At 38.0% G+C, this 24558-nt stretch overlaps 1 protein-coding gene across 2 annotated transcripts in view; it reads left to right on the top strand.

Moving 5' to 3' along the window:
- The window catches only part of PTPRO (protein tyrosine phosphatase receptor type O), a 278715-nt gene that overhangs the window by 228896 nt on the left and 25261 nt on the right, over positions 1–24558 (top strand). Inside the window, exons 14-19 of one of the 2 annotated variants that reach the window (XM_005570243.5) lie at positions 135–267; positions 2612–2732; positions 8509–8577; positions 11862–11945; positions 17282–17317; positions 21086–21167. In XM_005570243.5, the coding sequence (XP_005570300.3) occupies positions 135–267; positions 2612–2732; positions 8509–8577; positions 11862–11945; positions 17282–17317; positions 21086–21167 (525 nt within the window). The remainder of the gene's footprint in view (positions 1–134; positions 268–2611; positions 2733–8508; positions 8578–11861; positions 11946–17281; positions 17318–21085; positions 21168–24558) is intronic. The other variant, XM_005570244.5, reaches the window with a different exon arrangement.

The following is a 24558-nucleotide window of genomic DNA, read 5'->3' on the forward strand; positions in this document are numbered from 1 at the left end:
TTTTTCAATGCTATTCTTTGTCATCTCGTAAATTTTTTACTCTGTCAGTCTATTACCAACTCAACTATGAAATATGTTTTTTAAAAATATAGATGAAGATAACCCAAAATTTATCTTATTTTCTGAAACCCCAGGAACCGGTTGCTGTTTCTTCCCATGTCGTGACCATCTCCAGCCTTCTTCCTGCCACTGCCTATAATTGTAGTGTCACCAGCTTTAGCCATGACAGCCCCAGTGTCCCTACGTTCATAGCCGTCTCAACAATGGGTAATTATACACGTTAGTGGAATCTGGTCTTTGGAAGTTCTTTCCATATTTTTTTCCATATTTTTCTCACTTTTTCTTTTTGAATATATATATGTATTTGTGCCAATATTCCACCAAGAAATCCCAAGCTTCGGGGTCAGAGTCCTTAATTTCAATGCCAAAGTGCACTTACTACCTATGGCGTTAGAGAAAGACATTTGGTGCCTCTGAACTTTTTTTTCATCCATAAAATTGGAATAATAATATGTAACTTTCTGAGTTGTTTTGAAGCTTAGAAATAAAATACTTAAATCCTTAGTATGTGCTGTCTAGATGCTAGCTGCTAACTCATCTCATCTTCTTCAGGAATAGGCACAGTACTCCTATCAATCCAATTTCATCTATTTAGCCTTGGTCTTCATCTGTCACTGATCAGAGAATGACATAATTATAACTGGGTCAAAGCAAGAAAGTTTCCAATCCAACCAAAAGTATAAGTGGGAAAATTAGAGATTAACGAAAGGTCTGGAATGATGCTGTTTATTTCCTTATTCTTTTCTTAGTTGTATTACATGTGTTACTCCTAGTTTGTTAGAGTCTGATTCTGCAACCTGAGACCCTCTATGAAGCCTCTTGTAATAAAGCCACTCATAGTTTTACTGGTTTAGTTCCATTTCTATAATATTAGTCATATACTTAGCTGCTATATTCAGTGATGACTGGAGTGGACTATTTTCTTTTTTCTTTTTCTTTTTCTGTTTTTAATTTTTGTTTTTTCAGAAAAGAGGACAAAAAATATACCTGCAAAGTATTTTAATGGTCTCTCATTCCTACATCCTTGTACGCTTTCTAAAGTATACAGTTGGTCATGAATAATGAGAGAGTTAGAAGTGCCAACCCCTGCATAGTTGAAAATCCATGTATAATTGTTGACTCTCCCAAAACTTAACTATTCGTAGACTACTGTTGACCCGAAGTCTTACCAATAATATAGACAGTTGATTACAAATTTTGGTATTTTACACTTATTATATATTGTATTCTTACAATAAAGTAAGCTAAAGAAAAGAAAATGTTATTAAGAAAATCATAAGGAAGAGAAAATACATGAACTATTCATTAAGTGGAAGGAGATCTTCATAAAGATCTTCCTCATAATCTTCACATTGAGTAGGCTGAGGAGGAGGAGGAAGAGGAGAGTTTGGTCTTACTGTCTCAAGGGTGGCAGGGAGGAAAGATAATCCATATATATGTGAACCTGCACAGTTCAAACTCATTTTGTTCAAGGATCAACTGTACCTTAATGCCCATCATTCCTTGTCAGCTCCATGACAACATAGCACAACAGGTGATATTATTAAACTTATTTACAGATGAGGAAAATGAGGCCCACAGAAAACAGATGAAATGCCTTCTCTCCAAATAGCAGTACTCAAGTGAACAAACTCTTCTGACCATGAGTCTATTATTCTTTCTGTTTAAGCACTCTACTCATAAACTGGAGCCAAGCTGGCCCAAATGGGAAGTAATAAGTACCCAAAACCTTAGGGATCAGATGCACCCGCTCATTCTGTGATTTTATGATCAATGCAAAAGATCCTATGAGTCCTCAGGCCCATTTTGAAGAGTTTTATAAGAATATTTAACTTATGTTCCTGCCTTTGATATCCTGTTCTTCCGTGTAGTATGAAGAAGTAGACAATGTGTAAGTGCCATAGGAGACAAGTCTTTATAGAGAGTACATGAAAAGGACATGACCCCTGTTCTTCAGGGCTCTACAACCCATTAATAGATTTAATCTCTTGAGTTGTGCAGATGGAAAACCTCTAAACATATGGCCATGGATCATCAGAATGCCTGCTTCTAGTAATGTGTTAAGTGCTTCAGCAGATGGTAGTTTGCTAATGTCTTTTTCATATACATTATTAGTGGTAAGCAAAGTATACAATTGTGCTTTCTGACTTCAAAATCATGGGCACAAAATAAGAGGTTGCCATCCTCTAAGCTTGCAAAAATGTTAGAAAATGATAATACATGATAATGACTTCTATATTTTTAGCTTTCAAATGAATTTGAACTGTGGCACAGGTATTCTTCATTCTTCAGTTTTCCTGTGTAAGAATATCCTGTAGGCCTTTGAAATGGACTCAATTCTTTCAGACACCTGAATACCACTTATCAGTCTAGTTTGCTAAGTTACAGTTGACCAGGAAGAGGTCATTGTTGGCTTCGGGAACATGATTGTTACTATTATTGGTATCGTCGTAAGTTCACTGCTCTTAAGACTAAATGAAAAACAATGAATGGTTCTGTTTGGTTCCCTATAACAGAACCTATGATGAAAATGCATGACTTATCTCTTTAGTTACAGAGATGAATCCCAATGTGGTAGTGATCTCCATGCTGGCCATCCTTAGCACACTTTTAATTGGACTGTTGCTTGTTACCCTCATTATTCTTAGGAAAAAGCATCTGCAGATGGCTAGGTAAGTTAAGTTTTACTAACCTTTTATCCACAATCTTTAAAATATCTTTATCTGCCATGTATATATTGTTTTTGCAGACCTAAGGTGTATAGCGGTATATTTGATTTTAGTTTTCAGTGTCTGTTTCTATTTTGTGTGTTTTCTAAATAGACTTTGAAACATTATATTGTAAAATATTACCATTGAAATGAGAAAGCAAACAATTGCTTGTTTACACAAAGTCAGACCTCTTGCTATCAATCTTGGCATTTGAAGTAGCCCATATATGGGGATCCATTCCATTTGGGTACTTTCAGAACACATTTGGAGTAAAAGAAATATCTATGTCTGTTCGGTATAATTAATGAAAAAAGTTAATAAAAATGGAGATGACAAGAAAGAATGGGGAGGAAAATCCTCTCCATAATTTTAAGCTGTTTTATTGGAAAATATTTGTATGGTTTATGATTAGGTCCATTAGCAGTCTCTATTAGTTTTATTCCTATTACTCAGAGTTGCAGCCAGCTTAGTTTTTCTTGCAATTAGAAATGCCTTTGATTTATGATTTCAGGGCTTCCCTGTTCCTTTGACCACTGATGCATTGCTCATCAGAGCACATTCTCAAGCAGTTTCTGTGGCCCCCTGTATTATCAGAACAATCGATCAATTCCCTTAAAAACTGTTGCTTATTTGAATACTACTTGGTTTGGGAAATTTGATTAACATTTATATTTGCCCAATGTTAAACTGCTGAATTATAAATTAACATTTTTCTCCTGTCTCAGAGGTCTTTCACTGACATATTCATAAATAAATTCATCCATCCAATAGTGATCTAATCAGTGCCTGACATGGCATATCCAGAGAAAAATCAGACATCAAAGCTGTCCACGAGGAACTTACCTACTTAGCTGGATATATGAATAGAATAGATAGATATATTTAAAGGCATAAGCTGACATGTAGCATAAGGGGAATTAAAAACAGGATGCCATGAAAGTAGAGAATAAAGACTAATTCTGAAAGTCAAAATTAGCTTCTTGAAAGTTGGCATTTGAATAAATCTTAAAAGGATAAGAAGAGATGTGGGATTGCACTGTAACTACAGTGGAGAGCTCTGAAATTACACTCCTTGAGGTCAAATCTTTTTTTTTTTTTTTTTTTTTTTTTTTTTTTTTTTTTTTTTTTTGAGACAGAGTCTTACTCTGTCACCCAGGCTGGAGTGCAATGGCGCCATCTTGGTTCACTGCAATCTCTGCTTCTCAGGTTCAAGTGATTCTTCTGCCTCAGCCTCCCGAGTAGCTGGGATTACAGGCATGCACCAGTAGGCCTAGCTAATTTTTGTATTTTTAGTAGACACAGGGTTTCGCCATTTTGGCCAGGCTGGTCTCGAACTCCTGACCTTAAGTCATCTGCCTGCCTCAGCCTGCCAAAGTGCTGGGACTACAGGCATGAGTCACCATGTTCAGCCTCCTTGAGGTTGAATCTTGACTTCCAACTTGTGGGAATTTGTGTAAGTCACTGAAACTTCATGTGTTCATATTACAAATAGTGATACATATATGACAGTATATGAAACAGACAAAAAAATATGTGCCTTCATGGAGCTCATATTCTAGTGGGAGAAAAAGACAATAAACAATAAAGATATAAGTAAAAGGACTGCACCTTATGTTAGCAGGTGATAAGGAAAGAAAACAAAGCCAAGTAAGGGAGATAAGCAGTACCAGTGTGGGGATAAGGTTCCTGGGAGGTGAGTAGGCTCCACTGAAATAGTGGCATTGGAGCAAATACTTGAAGCACATGAAGGAGGTAGCCTGTGTTATCTGTGGAAAGAGTGTGCCCAGTAGCAAGAACAGCTGGTGTAAAGGCCCTGGGGTAGGAGCACGACTGGGATGTTCGAAGTGTAGCAGAGGGGCTGTTGTGACTAAAGCGGAGGAAGACAAGAGTAGAAGGAGATGTCAAGTCATACAGGGCTTCGTATGCCGTTGGAAGGACTTTGGCTTTTACTCAGTAAAATGAGCAGGCATTACAGGCTCTGGGGCAGAAGATTGACAGCATCTGACTTAGATTTAACACTTTCATTTTGACTTTTATGTAGAAAACAGGCTGCACTGAGGCAAGGACAGAGACAGGCATATCAATCGTGGTAGCCAGGAATCCAGGCAAGAGATGGTAATAGTTCAGTCCAGAGTAGCGGCACTGAAGGCAGAGAGAAGCCATCAGATTCTGGAAGTATTTTGAAAATAGGAGCAACAGGATTTGCTAATAAGTTGATAGGGAATGGAAATGAAAAAAGGAGTTGAGGCTGTAAATCCAGCATTTTGGGAGGCCGAGTCAGGCGGATCGCCTGTGGTCGGGAGTTCGAGACCAGCCTGACCAACATGGAGAAACCCTGTCTCTACTATAAATACAAAATTAGCCGAGCATGGTGGCGCATGCCTGTAATCCCAGCTACTTGGGAGGCTGAGATAGGGGAATTGCTTGAAACCAGGAGGCAGAGGTTGCAGTGAGCCAAGATTGCACCATTGCACTCCAGCCTGGGCAACAAGAGTGAAACTCCATCTCGAAAAACAAACTAACAAAAGAATTGAGGCTAACTCCAGGTTTTTGGCCCAAGCACTGGAAAGGATGGAGCTGCCATCAACTGAAAGAGGATTCCAGGTCAGAGTTGGGGGAATATCAAGACTTCAGTTTTGGAAATTGTATTACTCAGAGATCTCTAGAGAGACAAAACTAATAGGATATATATTATATATTATAATAGGATATATATATTAGATATTATATATATAGGTATATGGGAGTTTATTACATCTTAAATTCCACAATCACAAGGTCCCACAATAGGCTGTCCGCAAGCTTGAGGAGAAAGGAGAGCCAATCCGAATCTCAAAACTGAAGAACTTGGAGTCCAGTGTTCAAGGGCAGGAAGCGTCCAGCACAGGAGAAAGATGTAGGCTAGGAGGCTAGGCCAGTCTCTTCACGTTTTTCTGCCTGCTTTATATTCACTGGCAGCTGGTTAGATTGTGGCCACCCAGTTAAGGGTGGGTCTGCCTTTCCCAGCCCACTGACTGACTCAAATGTTAATCTCCTTTGACAACACCTTCACGGACACACCCAGGATCAATACTTTGTATCCTTCAATCCAATCAAGCTGACACTCAGTATTAACCACCATAGAAATAATTAAGTTTGAGATAACTTGCAAGTGCAGGTGCAGAGTCGCCACCTGAATATAAAAGTCTAATGTTTGAAAGAGAAGTTTTGGTTGAAGATATAAATTTGAAGAGTTGTTGGCTCGGCATGGTGGCTCACGCTTGTAATCCCAGCACTTTGGGAGGAAGACAGATCACTTGAAGTCAGGAGTTTGAGACCAGCCTGGCCAACATGGTGAAACTCCGTCTCTACTAAAAATACAAAAAATTAGCCAGGCTTGGTGGCAGGCGCCTGTAATCCCAGCTACTCAGGAGGCTGAAGCAGAAGAATCACTTGGACTCGGGAAGCAGAGGTTGCAGTGAGCTGAGATTACACCACTGCACCCCAGCCTGGGCGACTGAGTGAAACTCCGTCTCAGGAAAAAAAAAAAAAAAAAGAGGGAGATGTTAACATATAAATTGCATTAGAGCTTTAGACTGGATGAAATTCAGGGAGTAAATGTAAAAGAAGGTCCTGCATTAATCACTGGAACAATCAGTATTAAGGTTTTCAGGGAGAAAATAAGATAACAGAAAGACACTGACTAGAGGCAGCCAGTGGAGTAAAAGGACAACTAAGGGAGTGTGGTGGCCTGGAAGCTAGGGGAACAATGTGTATGCAGAAGAGATGATAATTGCCCCTCCATTAATGGATACTTAGGAGCATTAATGCAGTAATAACATAGCATAATACTCAACTCATAGGAAGCGTGCAGTAAATGTTAGCTTATAATAGTAATGATGGAGGAGGTGATAATAGATGTAGTAAAGGAAATAGTGGTATTTTTGAGCATTTTTTGTGGTACATACCAAAGATTTTTAGGAGGGGTGGTTCTGATTCTTTCAGCTAGTTATTAAAACAGAGATTCCCATCATTTTTCATGCCATGATCCTTTTTGGCGGTCTGGCGAACTCTCCTAACAATAGTGCTTCCATTTTATGTGCCTAAAATAAAATACATAGGATTATACAACTATATTGAAATATGATAATCATAATATTTAAAAAGCAAATGTGTTGTATGCTTTTTAATTAGTACATTAAATGTCAATATGTAATAGTCTTAACAATTTCATCATGGTGATGAATATGACCAATATTTCAAGATAACTGCAGCAAGTCTATTATTAAAAAATATGTAATCTCTATTGTTAGCAAATCACACATGTGGATATTATGATGGTTTGGTACCTACTTTAATCATAGAAGAGACTGCTAAGTTTAGTCACAGGTTGTGAAAATAAATGTGTACCTTTTTTCCACATTTGTTCATAGAGCCCTAAATTCTATCTTTGGAACCCCAGATTAAAACCTTTGAGTTAGAGGTAAAACAAATCCCATATATAGGAAATCGACATAGGAAAATTCATTAATGAGGTATAATTTATAATACACGATGATATTATATTAGTGTATTTTTCAAAAGAAGAAAATTGTTCTTGGAACACCCTAATAACAGGTAGATAATTCAAGTAATTAGCACATTGTGCCAATAATGTTAAAATCTCTGCTTCAGTTCTGAATATTAAATCCATTAATTCCATATAAAGAAAAAATGAGATACATGAGCCCCAGTGAGCTGTTATTCATGCATGAAATTAGCCAAAAGGTAGAGAAGGCATGAGAATATGTTTACTTTTTCTCTACTTTTGGAAAAAAAAAAAAAAACTTCAACAGTGTTTTTCCTAGCAGATTAATAGGCCACATTTCGGATAATAGGCACGCCAGAAGCTTGCCTATTTCAGTACATTCCACTCTTTTATTCGAATCTCCAGTGATGAATAATACGGGCATCGCAATATCAGAGAAAGATTTCAGAGGAAGTAAACAATCCACTTGATCCACTATCATTGTAGAGAGGAAATGAAAATGCCATAAAACAAAACCCTACGAAGAATTTTTGCTAAAGATGGAAAATGCTGAGTTTCTATATTACTACTAAAGGCTTTGTAAAAAGTAAATATATATTATACCCCAAATAGTTCAAATATTTATTTTAGAATCATGAATGCCCTTTGGAAAGGATTGTGAAGTGAATTCTTTTGGCTCAAATAATTTGATTTGCAACCTTGCAAAATATTATTTCATTTCATTTTATCTTTCTGTTTTGCATTGTATGCCAAAGGGGAACATATGGAACTTGTATTAGCTTCTTTTTATTGATTGATTTATTTATTTATTTTGTTTTTTCTTTTTGAGACACAGTCTTGCTCTGTCCCCCAGGCTGGAGTGCAGTGGCGCGATCTCGGCTCACCACAACCTCCGTCTGCCAGGTTCAGGTGATTCTCTTGCCTCAGCCTCCCGAGTAGCTGGGATTACAGGCACGTGCCACCATGCCCAGCTAGTTTTTGTATCTTTAGTAGAGACAGGGTTTCGCCACGTTGGCCAGGCTGGTCTCCAACTCCTGACCTCAGGTGATCCGCCCAACTCGGCCTCCCAAAGTGCTGGGATTACAGGCATGAGCCACTGCGCCCGGCCTAGCTTCTTTTTATTAATTTAATGCTGTGGTGATAAGCTAGTAAAGACTCTCTTTACTTTTATGTCAATGTAAGAATGCTTTGTCAAGCAGTAACCTTGATTTTGTGGTTCCTTTAAAACAGGGAGTGTGGAGCGGGTACATTTGTCAACTTTGCATCCTTAGAGAGGGATGGAAAGCTTCCATACAACTGGTGAGTATTGTTTTGGAACAAGCTTCTACATAGTTTAACTGTGCTGTGTGTGCTCCAAAGTCAATTTTACTATCCTTTGGGGAAAGTTTTGTCTGATTATCGTTTTGTAATTTCAGTGATGGTAGACTTCACTGGCTGGATCTTCACAGAATATAATGGTTTATATAAGCTCAGCGCAGTTCTGAAGTAGGGAAGACATCATGGTCTGCTCTGTGTTTACAATATTAAACAAGGGACTGACACAGTGGTGCACAGGAGCCCATACCTGTGCTGAAAAAGGGCTTAAATGCAGTAGCCACACTGAACAAGTGGTGGCTAAACGCAAGAGAATAGATTCCAGTGAAGCAGCTTGAGACAGACCAGCATCTCCATTTTATTTTATTTTATTTTATTTTTTATTGTTTTGTATTTTTTGAGGAGAAAGAATTTCCCTCTTTGGTCACCCAGGCTGGAGTGCAGGATGATCTCAGCTCACTGCAATCTCTGCCTCCTGGGCTCAAGTCATCTTTCCATCTCAGCCTCCCGAGTAGCTGGGACTACACACATGGACCACCAAATCTGGCTAATTTTTAAATATGTGTAGAGATGAAGTCTCACTATATTGCCCAGGCTGGTCTCGAACTCCTGGGCTGAAGTGATCCTCCCACCTCGGCCTCCCAGAGTGCTGGGATTACAGGTGTGTACCACCATGCCCACCCAGCATCTCCATTTTAAACTCATATTTCAGTGCCTGAGGCAATAAAAGCCACCACTTCTGTTAAAAAATTATATAGCCCAGGCCGGGCGCGGTGGCTCACGCCTGTAATCCCAGCACTTTAGGAGGCCGAGACGGGCGGATCACGAGGTCAGGAGATCGAGACCATCCTGGCTAACACGGTGAAATCCCGTCCCTACTAAAAATACAAAAAAATTAGCCAGGCGAGGTGGCGGGCGCCTGTAGTCCCAGCTACTCGGGAGGCTGAGGCAGGAGAATGGCGTGAACCCGGGAGGCGGAGCTTGCGGTGAGCCGAGATCGCGCCACTGCACCCCAGCCTGGGCAACGACTGAGCAAGATTCCATCTCAAAAAAAAAAGAAAAAATAAAAATTATACAGCCCAGCATTCAGTTCTCATGCTTACAGATAAATAAATATCAAAGCCAGGGACGTTTCATAAGAAAACATGGCTTCATTTTTCTTTTATGCTTGAGTATTAAGGATGTGGAGGGAGGAAATGTTCGAATTTTAAAGAGCGTTGTCAAGAGATTAAATTGGTTGACATTATACCTGACAATGATAGATGAAGATTACCAATCCTACCCAGTTCAATCAATGCCCAACAAAAGTACTAATTAAGTAAACATTTAACATGAAGCTGGTACTACTTACATGATCTAGTTTGTTTCTTTTGCAAGAAACTATGCAAAGTATATGCAAATGAATATATGTCATATTAATCATTGTTAAGTTATTGCTTTCTGTTTTCTAACTCCTAAAATGGTTAATCTTAAAGAAATACACATGGGAGATTGGAAATTTTACAGAATCAATGAGGGAGGGAGAACTTTATTTAGGATATAAATTTTACTTCCCTCAGTGTAGCTGATACTCTAGTTGAAAATCTAGTTGAAACCAGATTTCTTTTAATAAGACAATATGTTGTGCCACTTTAAAATTTTAACATGAATAGAATTTTGCTATTAAAAAACAACCCAACTATGAAGAAAAAGAAATCCATCAACCCTTGACGGTGAAAAGTTAGGAAACATTACTAGGTTTGTTCAAATATATTAGTACTCTTTCCAAAATGAAGAGATTGACTCACTGATACTTGTTTCTTGCCTGGTTCACCCTTTTAAAAGGCCCAGTGGGAGACCGGTGATGAGTGGCCCATGAGGAACCAATCCGATTATATGTATTTAATACTTGTGACTCATGAGAGTTAGGTATTAACTAACTTCACAGCCAGTCACAATTCATAGAATTTTTGGGAGACCAGTCATGGGAGAACTGCAGCAAAAGAGAATTCACTTCAAGATCTTTCTATAAAATCAAGCACATCTTGCAGCTCTTCGCAAAGACAGTTTTGCCGACTAGCATTTTCTAGCTGACTGAGAATAGATATCTCAGTGAAGAATTGTAATAAATGAAGTGACAAGGTGACAATATTTTCCCCCTAATTCTCAGAATAACTCTAGATGCAGTCACAGGGTATTTTTAAATCCATATTAATGGGTGTTCTGTTTGACAAGTGGTTTGAATATCTGAAACCAGGCATTTTAAATCAACAGTCTGAATTAGAATTAAAGTGAAACTAAACTATTTTGCTCCTACTTAGCTGAGTATCAGTGAGGTCACAGACTAAGTAGTTGATGAGCTACTTACCTTGAATGAATGATATTCGAGTATCATCCATACCTCTGTTTTAAGGGTTATATTTACAAATTGTATAGTAATTTAAAAATAATACAGAAAGTCACACTTAGCAGTGCAGCTTTGTAAGAATGTCTCTTAAAAGCTTAGTCTTCATCGGAATCAGTATATGTGTATATGTAAACTGACCTTTTTATTTTTTTTTTGAGATGGAGTCTCTCTCTGTCGCCCAGGCTGGAGTGCAGTGGCACGATCTCGGCTCACTGCAAGCTCCGCCTCCCGGGTTTACGCCGTTCTCCTGCCTCAGCCTCCCGAGTAGCTGGGAGTACAGGCGCCCACTGCCACGCCCAGCTAATTTTTTGTATTTTTTTGGTAGAGACGGAGTTTCATCGTGTTAGCAAGGATGGTCTCGACCTCCTGACCTCATGATCCGCCCACCTCAGCCTCCCAAAGTGCTGGGATTACAGGCGTGAGCCACCGTGCTCAGCCTAAAGTGACCGTTTTTATTTTCTCACACAAGCTGCTGTTTAGCTGTCAAATGATGTTATAGAGGTTTCTTAAAATAGGCTTAAGCATAGGAAGAATAATATGCAAGGATAAGCCTCAAGATAATTAATGAGGCATTTAAGTGCTTCATTTGACTGAATGCAAAATGTAATCACCTGGTAGCAGACTAATTGACACAAAATAAGTTGAAAGAAATATATCCAATTACAATAAGGTCATGTGTGAATAAAAACTGATTTTGTCAATATTGTAGCATTTAAGCCCTCATATTTATATTTTACAAAATGGATTAATATTTAATTATAATTAAGGTGCTTGTCATATTAATTAATCCCAGTAGGTAATTTACTTATATCTATTCACAGTTTATATTACTAACTCTTGCAACTTTTTCATCTTTCCATCTGTTATCTATTAATGCACACAGGCGTAGGAGTATATTTGCTTTCTTAACCCTGCTACCCTCATGTCTTTGGACTGATTATCTTTTGGCATTTTATATTAATCCTTGGTAAGTGATTTTTTTTTTTTTTTTTTACTGTTTAACACAAACTCTTTAAAAGTCAGCTTTCAAGAAGTAAACAAAAAGGAAAGTTTCTTTTTAACTATTTTGTATGTTCAATAACATCTAAAGTTATTAATCATGTATTGAAGTGAATTAAAGCAGTTAACGGTATAAGGATGTTAACTATAAGGTTTTCTGTTAAATTTTTTTCCTTGATGTTCTTGGCAAGCCTATTTTCCCGTTTAATACTAGTTATTTGCTTCTTCATTGAGTTAATCCATTGGCCTCTCATCTTTGCAAATAATGCTTTCCATTTTCCATTATCATCTTCATCCATTAGAGAGCTCCAAATTTCCAAGAAGGTAGAAATGCATTAAGAAGGAGAAATCAGAGTCTATACAGTTCTCTGTATCTGAGGCCTCCTTGTTTTTATAATAATGCTAACTCAGTGACTAGGAAACAGCTGACTATATGCAAGCCTCTTTGTATGATTATCTTATTTCATTCTCCCCCACAATCCTGCAGAGAGTATTTTAGTCCCATTTTAGAAATGTGGAAATGGAGGCTTAAGGAGATTAACTGTCTTAATAGCACATTCCACTATGTACAAAATCCAGGTTCCAAACTCAGGTCTCTCTGAAATCTGTTCTTTCCTCTGTAAAGAGCAGACTCCTTTAATTTCTTATTTTCTTTAATTTCTAGATCATTTTAATGATCAAATCTTGAAGTGTTCCTTTTGACTTTTTAATAGGTAATAATAATAGTAACCTTTAATTCTGAGACTTAAGAATCAAGAACTATTTCTTCTCCTGTGCTATAAGATAAAAGGTAGCGGTTTCCCAGGGAACTGACAAAAAAAAGTCATTGTCCTTAAATATTAATACCTAGTGTTTAGGTACTAAATTATGTATAGACAGATCCATAAATGTGGACAACTTTAAAAGGTCTCAGAAGAAAACAATAAAAATATCTCATAGACTGGAAAAAAAATAGCTTATGGGGTGGTGGTGTGGGTATGAGCAATCTGGAGCATTTATTTATTCAAAAAGACAATTGACCAAATATTCTTCAGCTCCTCCAAGGACAGAATAAATACGGCTGGCAGAATTTAGGATTTCAAGTTGCACTGGAAGAAACATAAAAAAGGATTTCCTCAAAATAGAGATTGTTAATTCCAGAATTCATATCTTCTTTAAAAAAAAGAGACTAGAGGAAAGCTTTTGAAACAAAGTAGACATGATGTATAAGTAATTAAGTCAAAGGAATGTGCTAGATGCTGAGGACCCATTCACTGTTATTCTAAGTTCGTTTTTATTATGGTTTTTAGTACAGGGCTTCAGCACAGTCAACTCTATATTTTCAGTATTTGACATCAAATAGTTTTCAGGTATGAATAGCACACACAAATTCCATTTCGACCTTCAAAATATACATTTACTTTTAACTGAACATCTACTAATCATCCTCAAATAGTGTGCCTATTGTTAAAATACTGATAGCAAATACCCATAAAGTATCCCAGATTGCAAATAAAATGAAAGAAAGATGCATAGATCATTTCCTTGCTTAATTCTCTGAGACTTTCTCCTTTTTCACAGCTCATTTTTAAGCTTCTGTAAGGTAGGCGTGTGCTAATAAGCAGGTATTCCTTAATAGGTCTCGTTGATGAACATATCTTCAAATTTCAGCAACCCTCACAAGGTCTGCTATTTATAGTACCAATCAAATAGCATGAAATCCAACTTATGGGGAGAAAATACCGTTCAGGAATTTTTAGAAGAATCACCTTGAAACTGTAAATGGTTGTCTCCAGGTGAGAAGAGAAGGTAAAACATAGAGCTCCATGCTTTCTGTCACTTTAGTAAATTTCACACATACCAACTAGTGAAAGCATACTGGATATAAACTATGTTCTCAGCCCTTTTGTACAATGCCAGATACAAAAGACGTGAAATTCATATTCCCTGCTCATTGAAATACAGCTTCTACTCACACAACCACTCCAGTTCCCTGTTGGCTTCATCTAATAACTTGTGGTTATTTTCCCCTGCTTTCATTGGCTAAAGAGTCATTTTTAATCCTCCTAATGATGTGTTTGTCTTCAGATTTCACCTACCCTATTAACAACAGCTGTTAATAACAGAGCCATCTCCCCTGATGCACACTGCCTAATACACTGTCCAACTTCCTTTCTAAACTGTCGATTTCTTGGAAATATATATATTCCTGTTGATTTTCTAAAACCCATTTGATGTCACTAGTGGTTTGTTTGGAAATCAAAAAAACTCTTTCTCTCTCTCATAGTGTTGCTCGAATCTTTTCCTGGGGTGGTAACAGAATCAGTGTGGAGCACCAGTGCCCAGTTAGGTTAGTCTCAGGATTGTGTTCTGCAAGGATTTCTGACTTTCATAACTTAGAGTGTTTCCTATTGAAAGAAATCATCTAAGTCAAACTAGCTATATCTAGATTTAGTGTTAAATCCTTTTTTTTTTAAACTGCCATAACGACCCTCATGCTTTACTCAGGTATTCATCTGCTTGTTCTCAATCCTAAGCAGTTGGCATTTTAAGCAATAAGTGGCATTTAGTTGAAAATGCTCAGCTTTACTCATGGTGATTGCATGTTCTATTTGAAGAATGATATAATCCTAAAGTTCTTTTTAAGATTTGGGGATGGTTTCTGCTTACCTCATCAAAGAGTAAGCAGCACTTACAAAATTGGAGACTTTTAGAGTTTTGTTTTGTCTTATTTCAACCATTATAAATCCCATGTCCTTGCTATTGCTTTTTTGGAATGAATTGCAGTGTGGATGGCTTTCCAAGACTGTCATAACCATGACTAACTTATGCAGAATGTATCTTAACTTTTGAAGTCATTAGGATTTTGAACCTTCCTAATATAAGTGAAAGAGAAAAAATTACAAGTGCACAATCGTCTATGCATATATGCTGTATGAATGTCTGATGGGGGTTATTTATTGATTTGGAAAATCTTTTGCAATGAAAAGGCGATACCCTACATGTCGCACAAAATCGTCACTGTAACATGTGCACATATTGGCTCCTTCCAGAATGTGCTTAAGTTAAAATTGCTAGCAAAGTCTTAATCTGCATGAATTTTCCCCTGGTTTTATCTTGTTTTAGTCGTGGAATTAGCACAGCAACTGAAAATATAGGAACATTTGATCGGTGTTGCTGTGGAGTTTCATAATTCAATCCTGTCATGTTCCACAGCCTTAGGATACAGAAACTCTTTGGAATCAGCAAGATCTAAATAGAACAATGCAAATTGTATACAAATCATGATTACTTATGCCAATAAGTATATGATATGTCATACAAAACGTAGTATAATTATACATTATATTGAAAGTTCATTCAATAATGAATGCGATTGAAAGAAAAAAATGTGTCTCTCCTCTATGAATCAAGTTTCTACACAGTACACAACTGCCGAGTAGTAGCAGCTTAATATTTCAGCACTGAATTTATTCAGTGTTACCCTCTTACATACATTTGTTACTTCCTAGTTTCCTTTAAAGCCTGTTTGGATAGGAAAGTATTTTTTTGTTCACTCCTGATCACAAAATATGTTGGCAGCCTCCTGACTTTACCAGAGCTGTTAGTCATCTCCGCTGACATTCTGCTTTCCGAAAGCACTAATGTAATTGGCACTTACTACAAGAAGTAAATATGGAATTCCTAAAACTAACTAAATTACCATCACGGGGCTGAATAAAAAACACTATCAATAAATATTCCCTTAGGTTCCCAAACGTCTATAATATACAGCTATGTCCAACATGACAGTGTTTTTTGAGGGGATCAGGGAGAGGCAGAGTAAAAACTGGACTGATTTTTCCCTCTAAATGTCAGGTATGGAAGATAAAGAGGATGAGGGAGGAAAAAATAGAACAGGAACCATTGAATGGATTGTTTTCACTTAGAAGTGGGAGGAAATTAAAGCTACCTGAAAACCACAAACACCACTTGCCTTAGTGGATGTGTTGCTACATTTCCTGACCTGCATTACTTTCTCTTCATCCACAAGTCCCATCTTTTCAATCAGAACATCACAAGCCCAAGTCTAGTACTCAATTGTTAAAGGAATCATTAAGTGAAATTCTGAGGGTAACATGGCAGAGATATTTTGTTTCAGTTCAACTGAATAAGCGTTTATTGACCACCCACTATGTGTTTCATTAACGATGCTCAGCCCTGGGGGGAAGTGATAAAGTGAGTGTAGCAAGGTGTGTACCTGCAACTAACAGTCACACAATGTGAGAAACTCTCCGTTTGCAAAGTGCTGTGAAAGCACAAAGTAGTGCTTCATCCTGCTAAAAGCTTTCAGGAAGTGGAGATATCCAAACATTCATAATTGTAAATATAAATAAATATTTGGACACATTAAAGTACTAAGATTACAACTGGTTATTTACTATAGACTGTTTATTTTCTGAAAAGCGGGTGCTTCCATCAAAATTATGTGAAGACCTCTGAGAATTACTTACAAAAAGTTTGCTATAATGTCATTCATACAATCAATCATGTTTCAACATTTATTATTTATAGAAGACAATAAGAATAAAATCACAAAGTGCTTCGATAGATACTGTTAGCTTTAGATAACTTAGGTGAGTTATCTTACTTGGTTGAGTGAAAACCATTACCGTAATTATCCCCCAAACAAATACAACTAACTAAAGCATGCATTAGCATTTCTTGTGTTTCATCTTATAGACTAGTAATGATGAAGAGCAAGCAGGAATAGGTCCAGTTCTTCAGATAGCTTAAACATTAGTTCAAGATGAAATAAAAACAATGCCATAGTAGAATTGTATAAGATACATGACCACACTGACAGCACACATTCACATCCCCAAAGAAAAATGTCAGAAAAAGTTATTTTAGTCTTTAACTAAGAAAACAACATTCCACCCTCTCTTTATTAGTTCTCCATTTCATTCCCCAATTCTTCCTTCCTGACTGTAGAAACTGGAGTGTGCAGGTGGTAGATAAATACTTCTAGACATTTACAAACTGCTCTAGCAACTTAATTGACAGCAGTTAAAAATTTCATTTCTAGAACTCAGTTCTTGGCAAATGGAAAGTATAAAGTGCAGATATGTTCATGCAATCTAGTAGAGTTTTAAAAAATGAATCTGAAATTATTATTATCTTCTCATGAAAGGAAAAGTAATTAAACAAACCTGATGTGTGTTTCATGAAAATTAAATAAAACTGAGGTACCTGATGTAATTATTTAAAGCTCTTCAAGTTTAATTATTATGTTAATCAGTTCTTTTGCCCAGATAAATTTGTCTTTTCTTTTTTAATTATTAGGAGTAAAAATGGTTTAAAGAAGAGGAAACTGACAAAGTAAGTTTTTCTTACTATGTCATTTAAAAAGATGTTTGTTATAGTAATCTTAATGTTCCAATTAAAGATTGTTTGTCTTCAAATAGAAGAGATGCTTAAGAAAGAGGCAAATGCATATTATGATAGCTAAGCACAGTAATGTATCGGTCGTTTATGCCTGAGTGGCAGTGGCCACTAGAAAAGTGTATCACAGAAATCACATCAGAAATAAGGATAATGTTTATCATTTCAAATCTGAGAGAGTGGATCATTAGTAATTTTTAAAGTCTTGGAGGAGGAAATATGGTATTCTAAATACAGTATATGAAAACCTAATATTTAACTACATCAAAGAGTTTCAAAAATCCTGTTAGTATTTTGAAATTCTGTGTTTATTGCAGGAAAAGGCTTTTACTCTATTTGATATTATAATAAATACTTTGATAATGCTGTCTCAAGAAACCTGTATAATAAATAGAGAAGATAATTAACCTAGCCTGTGGTTTTCCTTATCTATTAAACCATTGAATCAGAAGAATTACGATTGTGGTGAGTGAAAATTAACCCCCAGTTGATTTCAAAAGCCTATTAGATTATCACCTCCATGCCTTTTCTTAGTTATATTTCTACCTGTGAAGAGTGGAACTTTCCTTTATATAGAGTTTGTTCTTGATACCTGCCTATATAGAACACTGGTGAATTAGTACAAGAAGGCAATTAGGGGTCCAGCCAGGTCTGTGGCATCTATGTTTATGGAAAGAAATCATGAGTAATCCATGACATAATCCAAAAGAAAAGTTGACGTAAAAATGTTTCTAGTCAGTCTTGAGTGGCATATAATTTTATGGCATATATGAAAACAGAATAATTTTTTCTAAGTCAATTTCATTTTTTTAAATTTATTTTTATTTTTAAATTTATTTTATTGTATTTTTTTGAGATGAAGCCTCGCTCTGTCACCCAGGCTGGAGTGCAGTGGCACAATCTTGGCTCACTGCGACCTCCATCTCCCGGGTTCAAGTGATTCTCCTGCCTCAGCCTCCCGAGTAGCTGGTACTACAGGCACATGCCACCATGCCTGGCTAATTTTTGTATTTTCAGGAGAGATGAAATTTCACCATATTGGTCAGGCTGGTCTAGAACTCCTGACCTCATGTGATCCACCCTCCTCAGTCTCCCAAAGTGCTGGGATTACAGGCATGAGTCACCGTGTCCAGTCTCTAAGTCAATTTCAAAGCAGCACACATTCCATTGGCTCATACCAACTGATGTAGGAGAGATAAGACCAGACTGAATAGAGGAGAGGGTACCGTCAACTGGGAGGGATGATTTCACAGAAACAGAAAGACTTTGTTACCAAAAACTATTAGTTGGGTTGGCAGGTGAGCTAAAGAGGCAGAGTCTAGAGCATTTTGAAGATAGTGTCCTTGGACAAAAAGGAGAGACTATCAAGGCTTGCTCCTCCCAAGACCCAGGCAAAGAAAAGAAGGAGAAGCAAGACCCAGACAAAAGATATGGTAGAGATTAGGAGTGGTAGCACATACCCACATGCAAAAACAACTCACATCAATTCAGCTTCCGCCTTCCCCCTCTCATTTTCCTTTGAGTCCTCTCTCCTTCTCTAGAAGACAGTTCTTGAGAGGCTTTCCTCTCACCTTTTTATTTGCCTTCTCTACCATTTTTCTTTCACTCCAAATGCCCCACCACTACCGTGTCCCCCTGGTTCCCATTTTCTGTCTCCATTTGTCTTCATTCCATCCTTCCTTTCCTTCACCTCCTCTTTTTCTTTCTCCTCTGTAGGTATTTGTCCTTTTGGTCTTTGCTCCCTTCCAGCTTTCTTTTTCTTCTCCTGGTCATTCTCGTTCTCCCTTATGTCCATTCTTCTGCTTGCTATTCCTTCCTCTCTCTCTCTTTTTCCCTCTGCTTCTTGCTTTTACTTCTTTTAACCCATAAATACTTTGTCTGGTTTGCCTTCAGTGTACATGTGCCCATTTTCCTAGTAACAAGATGAAAGCCAGAGTTGTTAAATCCAACTTTAAGGCCAATACACAGCCCAAAGACACCAGCCAGAGATTGCCATTTTAAGGGAGTTCATTCCAGGAGAGGAGTCCCAACTTTAGCCCATTATTTTGGAAGGATAACAAGTTTGAAGTGGGACAAGTTTTGAACTAGGACTTACTCTCCCTGGATTCCAGTGAGAATTCTACTGCTTAGTAGACATGTGATGTTGGGCTACTCATTTAACTCTCTTAGCCATGGCTCTCTCAGCTGGAGCTTGGAGCTAATGTTGTCTGTTCCTACCTCAGGGATCGATTAAGCAAGATAACGCATGTGAATATTTATGAAGTGTAGCATGTTTTATAAATGAGTTATTATTATTATTATGTAAAAACATTTCAGTTTAAAGTATTCTCTGGAAGATATAATGCCCTCTAAAATATACTAAAATATTAACATAAATGAATTCATCAGATTAGCTAATCAACAACTTTAAATGAGCATTATTAAATACTATGTATTTGCTAATTGGACATAAGACCACAGTTAGGCCGGGCACAGTGGCTCATACCTGTAATCCCAGCACTTCGGGAGGCCGAGGCAGGTGGATCACTTGAAGTCAGGAGTTCAACACCACCCTGGACAACATGGTGAAACCAAATCTCTACTAAAAATACAAAAATTAGCCAGGCGTGGTGGCACCTGCCTGTAGTCCCAGCTACTCAGGAGGCTGAGGCAGGAGAATCGCTTGAACCCAGGAGGCAGAAGTTGCAGTGAGCCTAAATAGTGCCACTACACTCCAGTTTGGGTGACAGAGCAAGACTCTGTCTCAAAACAAAACAAAAAAGACCACAGTTAGATGATATAGGCTGAGTAACATGCCACAAGACCAAGGGAAGGGTCAACTATAAGGACCCTGCCAAAGTGGAAAAGCTTGAGTTAGATGACAGAATGTGGCATTCTGCAGAAGCAGAGAGCTACTTTAGAGAGCAAATTGGTTTAGGTAGGCTCTAGAGGAGATAAGCAGCTATAGAAAACTACAGGAGATAAAATTGGATTCTTATTCTAAAAAAAACGAAGTGAGAACTGCTGCTGCAGATGCAGAAACATAAGCTCAGATGTGTTACTTGATTGAATCTAGATATGCAAGCCTCTAAAGATGACACTCCAGTGAGACCCTGGGAGCTTTCTGGACAAAAGTTTCATCCCACTGATCCTGCCTCTGCTTTGGAGAGACTGTAGCTAGCAGCACAATTCCTTATACTTGTAAAGCTGTTGAAACTTACAAAGTTCTTTATATACCGTATGTCAACCTCGTAGCTATAACTATTGTATTTTATGGATAAGAACATTGACTCTGAAAGAGTTAGGTGATTCTCTAGGATAACACAGTCAATAAAGCAAAACCATAATTGAAACAGGTCTTTGAAATCTATTCCTTTGTTATTTTCCATATGCCAGAGTTTTCTAGAGGCAACATATATGGGGATGTTTATATGAATATGCATGTATATAGTACTGTACTGCTAGAGTAAGAGTCAAGTGAAAATCTAGAGATTTCTCCTCTCAAGGAAGCTGGATATATATGCCCTTCTTTTCAATTGCAATATATTAAGGATTGGTAACTTGAACTATAAAAAAGAAAAAAATAATAAAAAGGTAAGTGCTAACCTTAGAGAAGTAAAACTTCTATTTTCTCCAAGAAAATTAAGAAGTATGATATTAAACAATATATTATACCTATCAGCAAGAATTTTAAATTGTATATATATTTCTTTGTGTTTGGCAAAGCCCGGTTCAACTGGATGACTTTGATGCCTATATTAAGGATATGGCCAAAGACTCTGACTATAAATTTTCTCTTCAGTTTGAGGTGAGTTGGTTAAGGCATTTTCTACCTTCTGTAATGGAAAGGGCCTGGGAATTGTGGGTTTTGTGTTGGGATCAAGTCCCTGCTCACTGGCAGTGCTTGTGATGTGTTTGCATAACAAAAAGGGCGTTGGCCCGGGCGGGGGGTGGGGAGGGGGGATGGGGGGGCGGGGGGTGCTGATCTGCTGGCTCAGAGCAAGGGCTGTCAATCCTTGCTTACTGGGCAAGGCCTCAGGTGGCACAAATGAGGGGAAGAAGAGAATAGGTGCAGGTACTAAGGTGGCAAACATAGGTATAGTAGAAGTCATCATTGAAAACCAGGGAAATCGAGAGTACAAGAAGAAAAATGCAAGCTGAGGCATGAAGCCTGAGGCAGAATTTCCCTTTCAGGGGATTTATAGAGTTTCTCATGCTTCTTAGGCCACAGTAGGGGCGGATCGTGGATAAAACTGACCCCCTTTGTGTCCTGGGCGTATAACATCCTGGAGTGGGGCCTTTCAAACTATAGGACTCCTGGCATTCTACTTAATAATTTTTGTGCAGTTTTATTTTCTTTCCTTGGACAAATTGGGAAGATAAATTTACACATGATTTGTGTTAAGAAAAAGATTGCCAACATCTCTTTTTTTTCTGAAGGACACATATTTCTTTGGATCTAAAACCATGTGTCAGAAGAGATGGAAGTGAGTCTAAGATCTCAGCAGTGTGGGGGAAGATAATTAGTTCTCACTTTTTCTTTCCACAAATTTTATAGCTCATAACAGTCTAAATGGCCTCCCATCCTTCAGGTTTCTATAGCATGGCTTGAGTGTTCAGTGATTCAGGGAAAAGGGGAAGATAAAGTGATTTTTCTAAATTCTTCAGTTTTTTTTTTTTTTTTTTTTTTTTTTTTGAGACGGAGTCTCGCTCTGTCGCCCAGGCTGGAGTGCAGTGGCCGGATCTCAGCTCACTGCAAGCTCCGCCTCCCGGGTTCACGCCATTCTCCGGCCTCAGCCTCCCGAGTAGCTGGGACTACAGGCGCCCGCCACCTCGCCCGGCTAGTTTTTTGTATTTCTTAATAGAGACGGGGTTTCACCGTGTTAGCCAGGATGGTTTCGATCTCCTGACCTCGTGATCCGCACGTCTCGGCCTCCCAAAGTGCTGGGATTACAGGCTTGAGCCACCGCGCCCGGCCAAATTCTTCAGTTTTTTTGTTTTTTTTATAAAGCCTTTTAAGTGCTCTTTTCTACGAAGGTAGCTGCTTTTTCTTCATTTTTAAAAATCATTTCTCCTTTCCACTTATCAGCCAAGGACAGCTGTAGTCTGCAAAAAGCATCATGGTCCTAGTGTGGAGACACTAATGGTGAATTTGAGGATGAGAAGAATCTTATACATCACCAAATACAAAGACCCCAAACTACCACCTGTGTCCTGAAAAATTCTACACAGAGGCTGCTCACTTATCCATTGCACGCAGGTGCATAGGAAATTATAGATGCTACACCAAATGCTATACTCAAAGACGTTCAATTTGAATTGGAAATGAATGATGAGGATGGCATTTCAGAAAGTATATCAAGGAAAGGAGGAATTTTTTTCTAAGCAAACATGAGGCAAACCTGAGAAAATAAATAGCTAGATGATTCTGACAATGGTGATAGAAATTATGGTGTAGCTACACTTTTAACCTTATTAAAGTCACATTTTCTTAATTCCTGCATGCCCTTGGTGGCACAGCTAGGATCATTACCTCCGCTGGCAACTCACAGTTTATGTCTTGAAACCCAAGTGTAACTATCACTGTTTCTGAATTGTATGATTATAAAAAATTCAACAAGTCATTTTCCAGTAAACATATTCTTTTAGTTGTGAGTGACAAAAACATAGCACAAACTAGTTTAGACTAAAGGAAAGGGGGTTTATTCAAAGGATACTAAGGTATCTCACACAATCAAAGAAAGGGTTGAGTAGTTAAACCACGGAGAGGGAAGCAGCACAGTTTCAGGGATGACTGGAGCCAGGGACTAGAGCCCTGCAGAGGCCCCTCTATTTCTCTCTCTGCCTTGGTTTCACTTTGTTTCACTGAACACCGAGCTCTTTTTCTTTTCTTTTTTTTTTTTTTTTTTTTTTTTTTTGAGACAGAGTCTCGCTCTGTTGCCCAGGCTGGAGTGCAGTCGCACGATCTCGGCTCACTGCAAGCTCCGCCTCCCGGGTTCAAGCAGTTCTCCTGCCTCAGCCTCTCGAGTAGCTGGGCCTACAGGTCCCCGCTACCATGTCTGGCTAACTTTTGTATTTTTAGTAGAGACAGGGTTTTACCATATTGGCCAGGCTGGTATCGAACTCCTTACTTTGTGATCTAGCTGCCTCGGCCTCCCAAAGTGCTGGGATTACAGCCGTCAGCCACGATGCCCAGCCCAACCTCTTTTTCATAGTGAAAAGGGGCCAACAACAACCTTTGAGCACCACAGCCTTTGGTTTCCATGGTTTCCAAAGGGAACTATTATCTCTCTTGTTTGTAGTTTGAAAATTAACAGGGGAGGATTTTGATGGACAAGGCTGTATCATGGTGCCCATTCAAACCAATCGCAGCCAGAGAGGGCAGATGCACAGAATCTCTAACTAGCACCACGTGGTCAAGTAGCAAAACCTAAGAAGGGCATTATCTCCCAATAAAGAGAGGGTATTGGGAGAACCAGGCAATAAGTGATGAGCATGCTGTCTTTAGATACCACAAAACTGTGAAAAGCAGAATTATAAATTGTATGTGCTAAATGTTCAATTTATAATATGCTGAGGGCTTCTATACATTCAATGGATAAATGAATACATTTAGCCTGACTTCATAGGATTTATAAGGGAGTCAGGAATGTGCTAAACTAGGAATCTAAAAACCTGAATCCTCACTACAGTGTGGCTACTAATTATTAACATTTTTAAAAACATGTTTTTTTCTTAACCAATTGATACATAACGAGTTGGGGGGGATGATGTATTACCTACAGATTTTTTATGTAGTGAACATGCTCATGTATAAGTTTCAATTTATCCAACTACTTTGTTGGAGTAATTCCTATGGATTGAAACTGCCCAGGCAAAGTATATGCAAAATCTGCATTTTGAGTAAATTTCCCATAAGTAGAGTGAGCTTTCCCAGTGTTTGAGTGTTCCCCACTTCCTAAAACTATACAAACAGTAGATATCCACATTTGTCATCATTGATAATGTAATATTACAAAGAAATTACTTTCTCATCTGTTAACAGTAAGCTACATCATCTTCATATAGCACTATTAGTCATTTGTGTTACTTCATTTTCCTCTCTTTCTTTTATTTTCATGTACCTTGTAATCTTCATCATTTTGTTACTGATTTCTAATAGCTGATTTATGATTCAAGAGGTTAACATTTTGTCGAGC

Source organism: Macaca fascicularis, chromosome 11 (assembly GCF_037993035.2).
Source record: "Macaca fascicularis isolate 582-1 chromosome 11, T2T-MFA8v1.1".
NCBI classification, from domain to species: domain Eukaryota; kingdom Metazoa; phylum Chordata; class Mammalia; order Primates; family Cercopithecidae; genus Macaca; species Macaca fascicularis.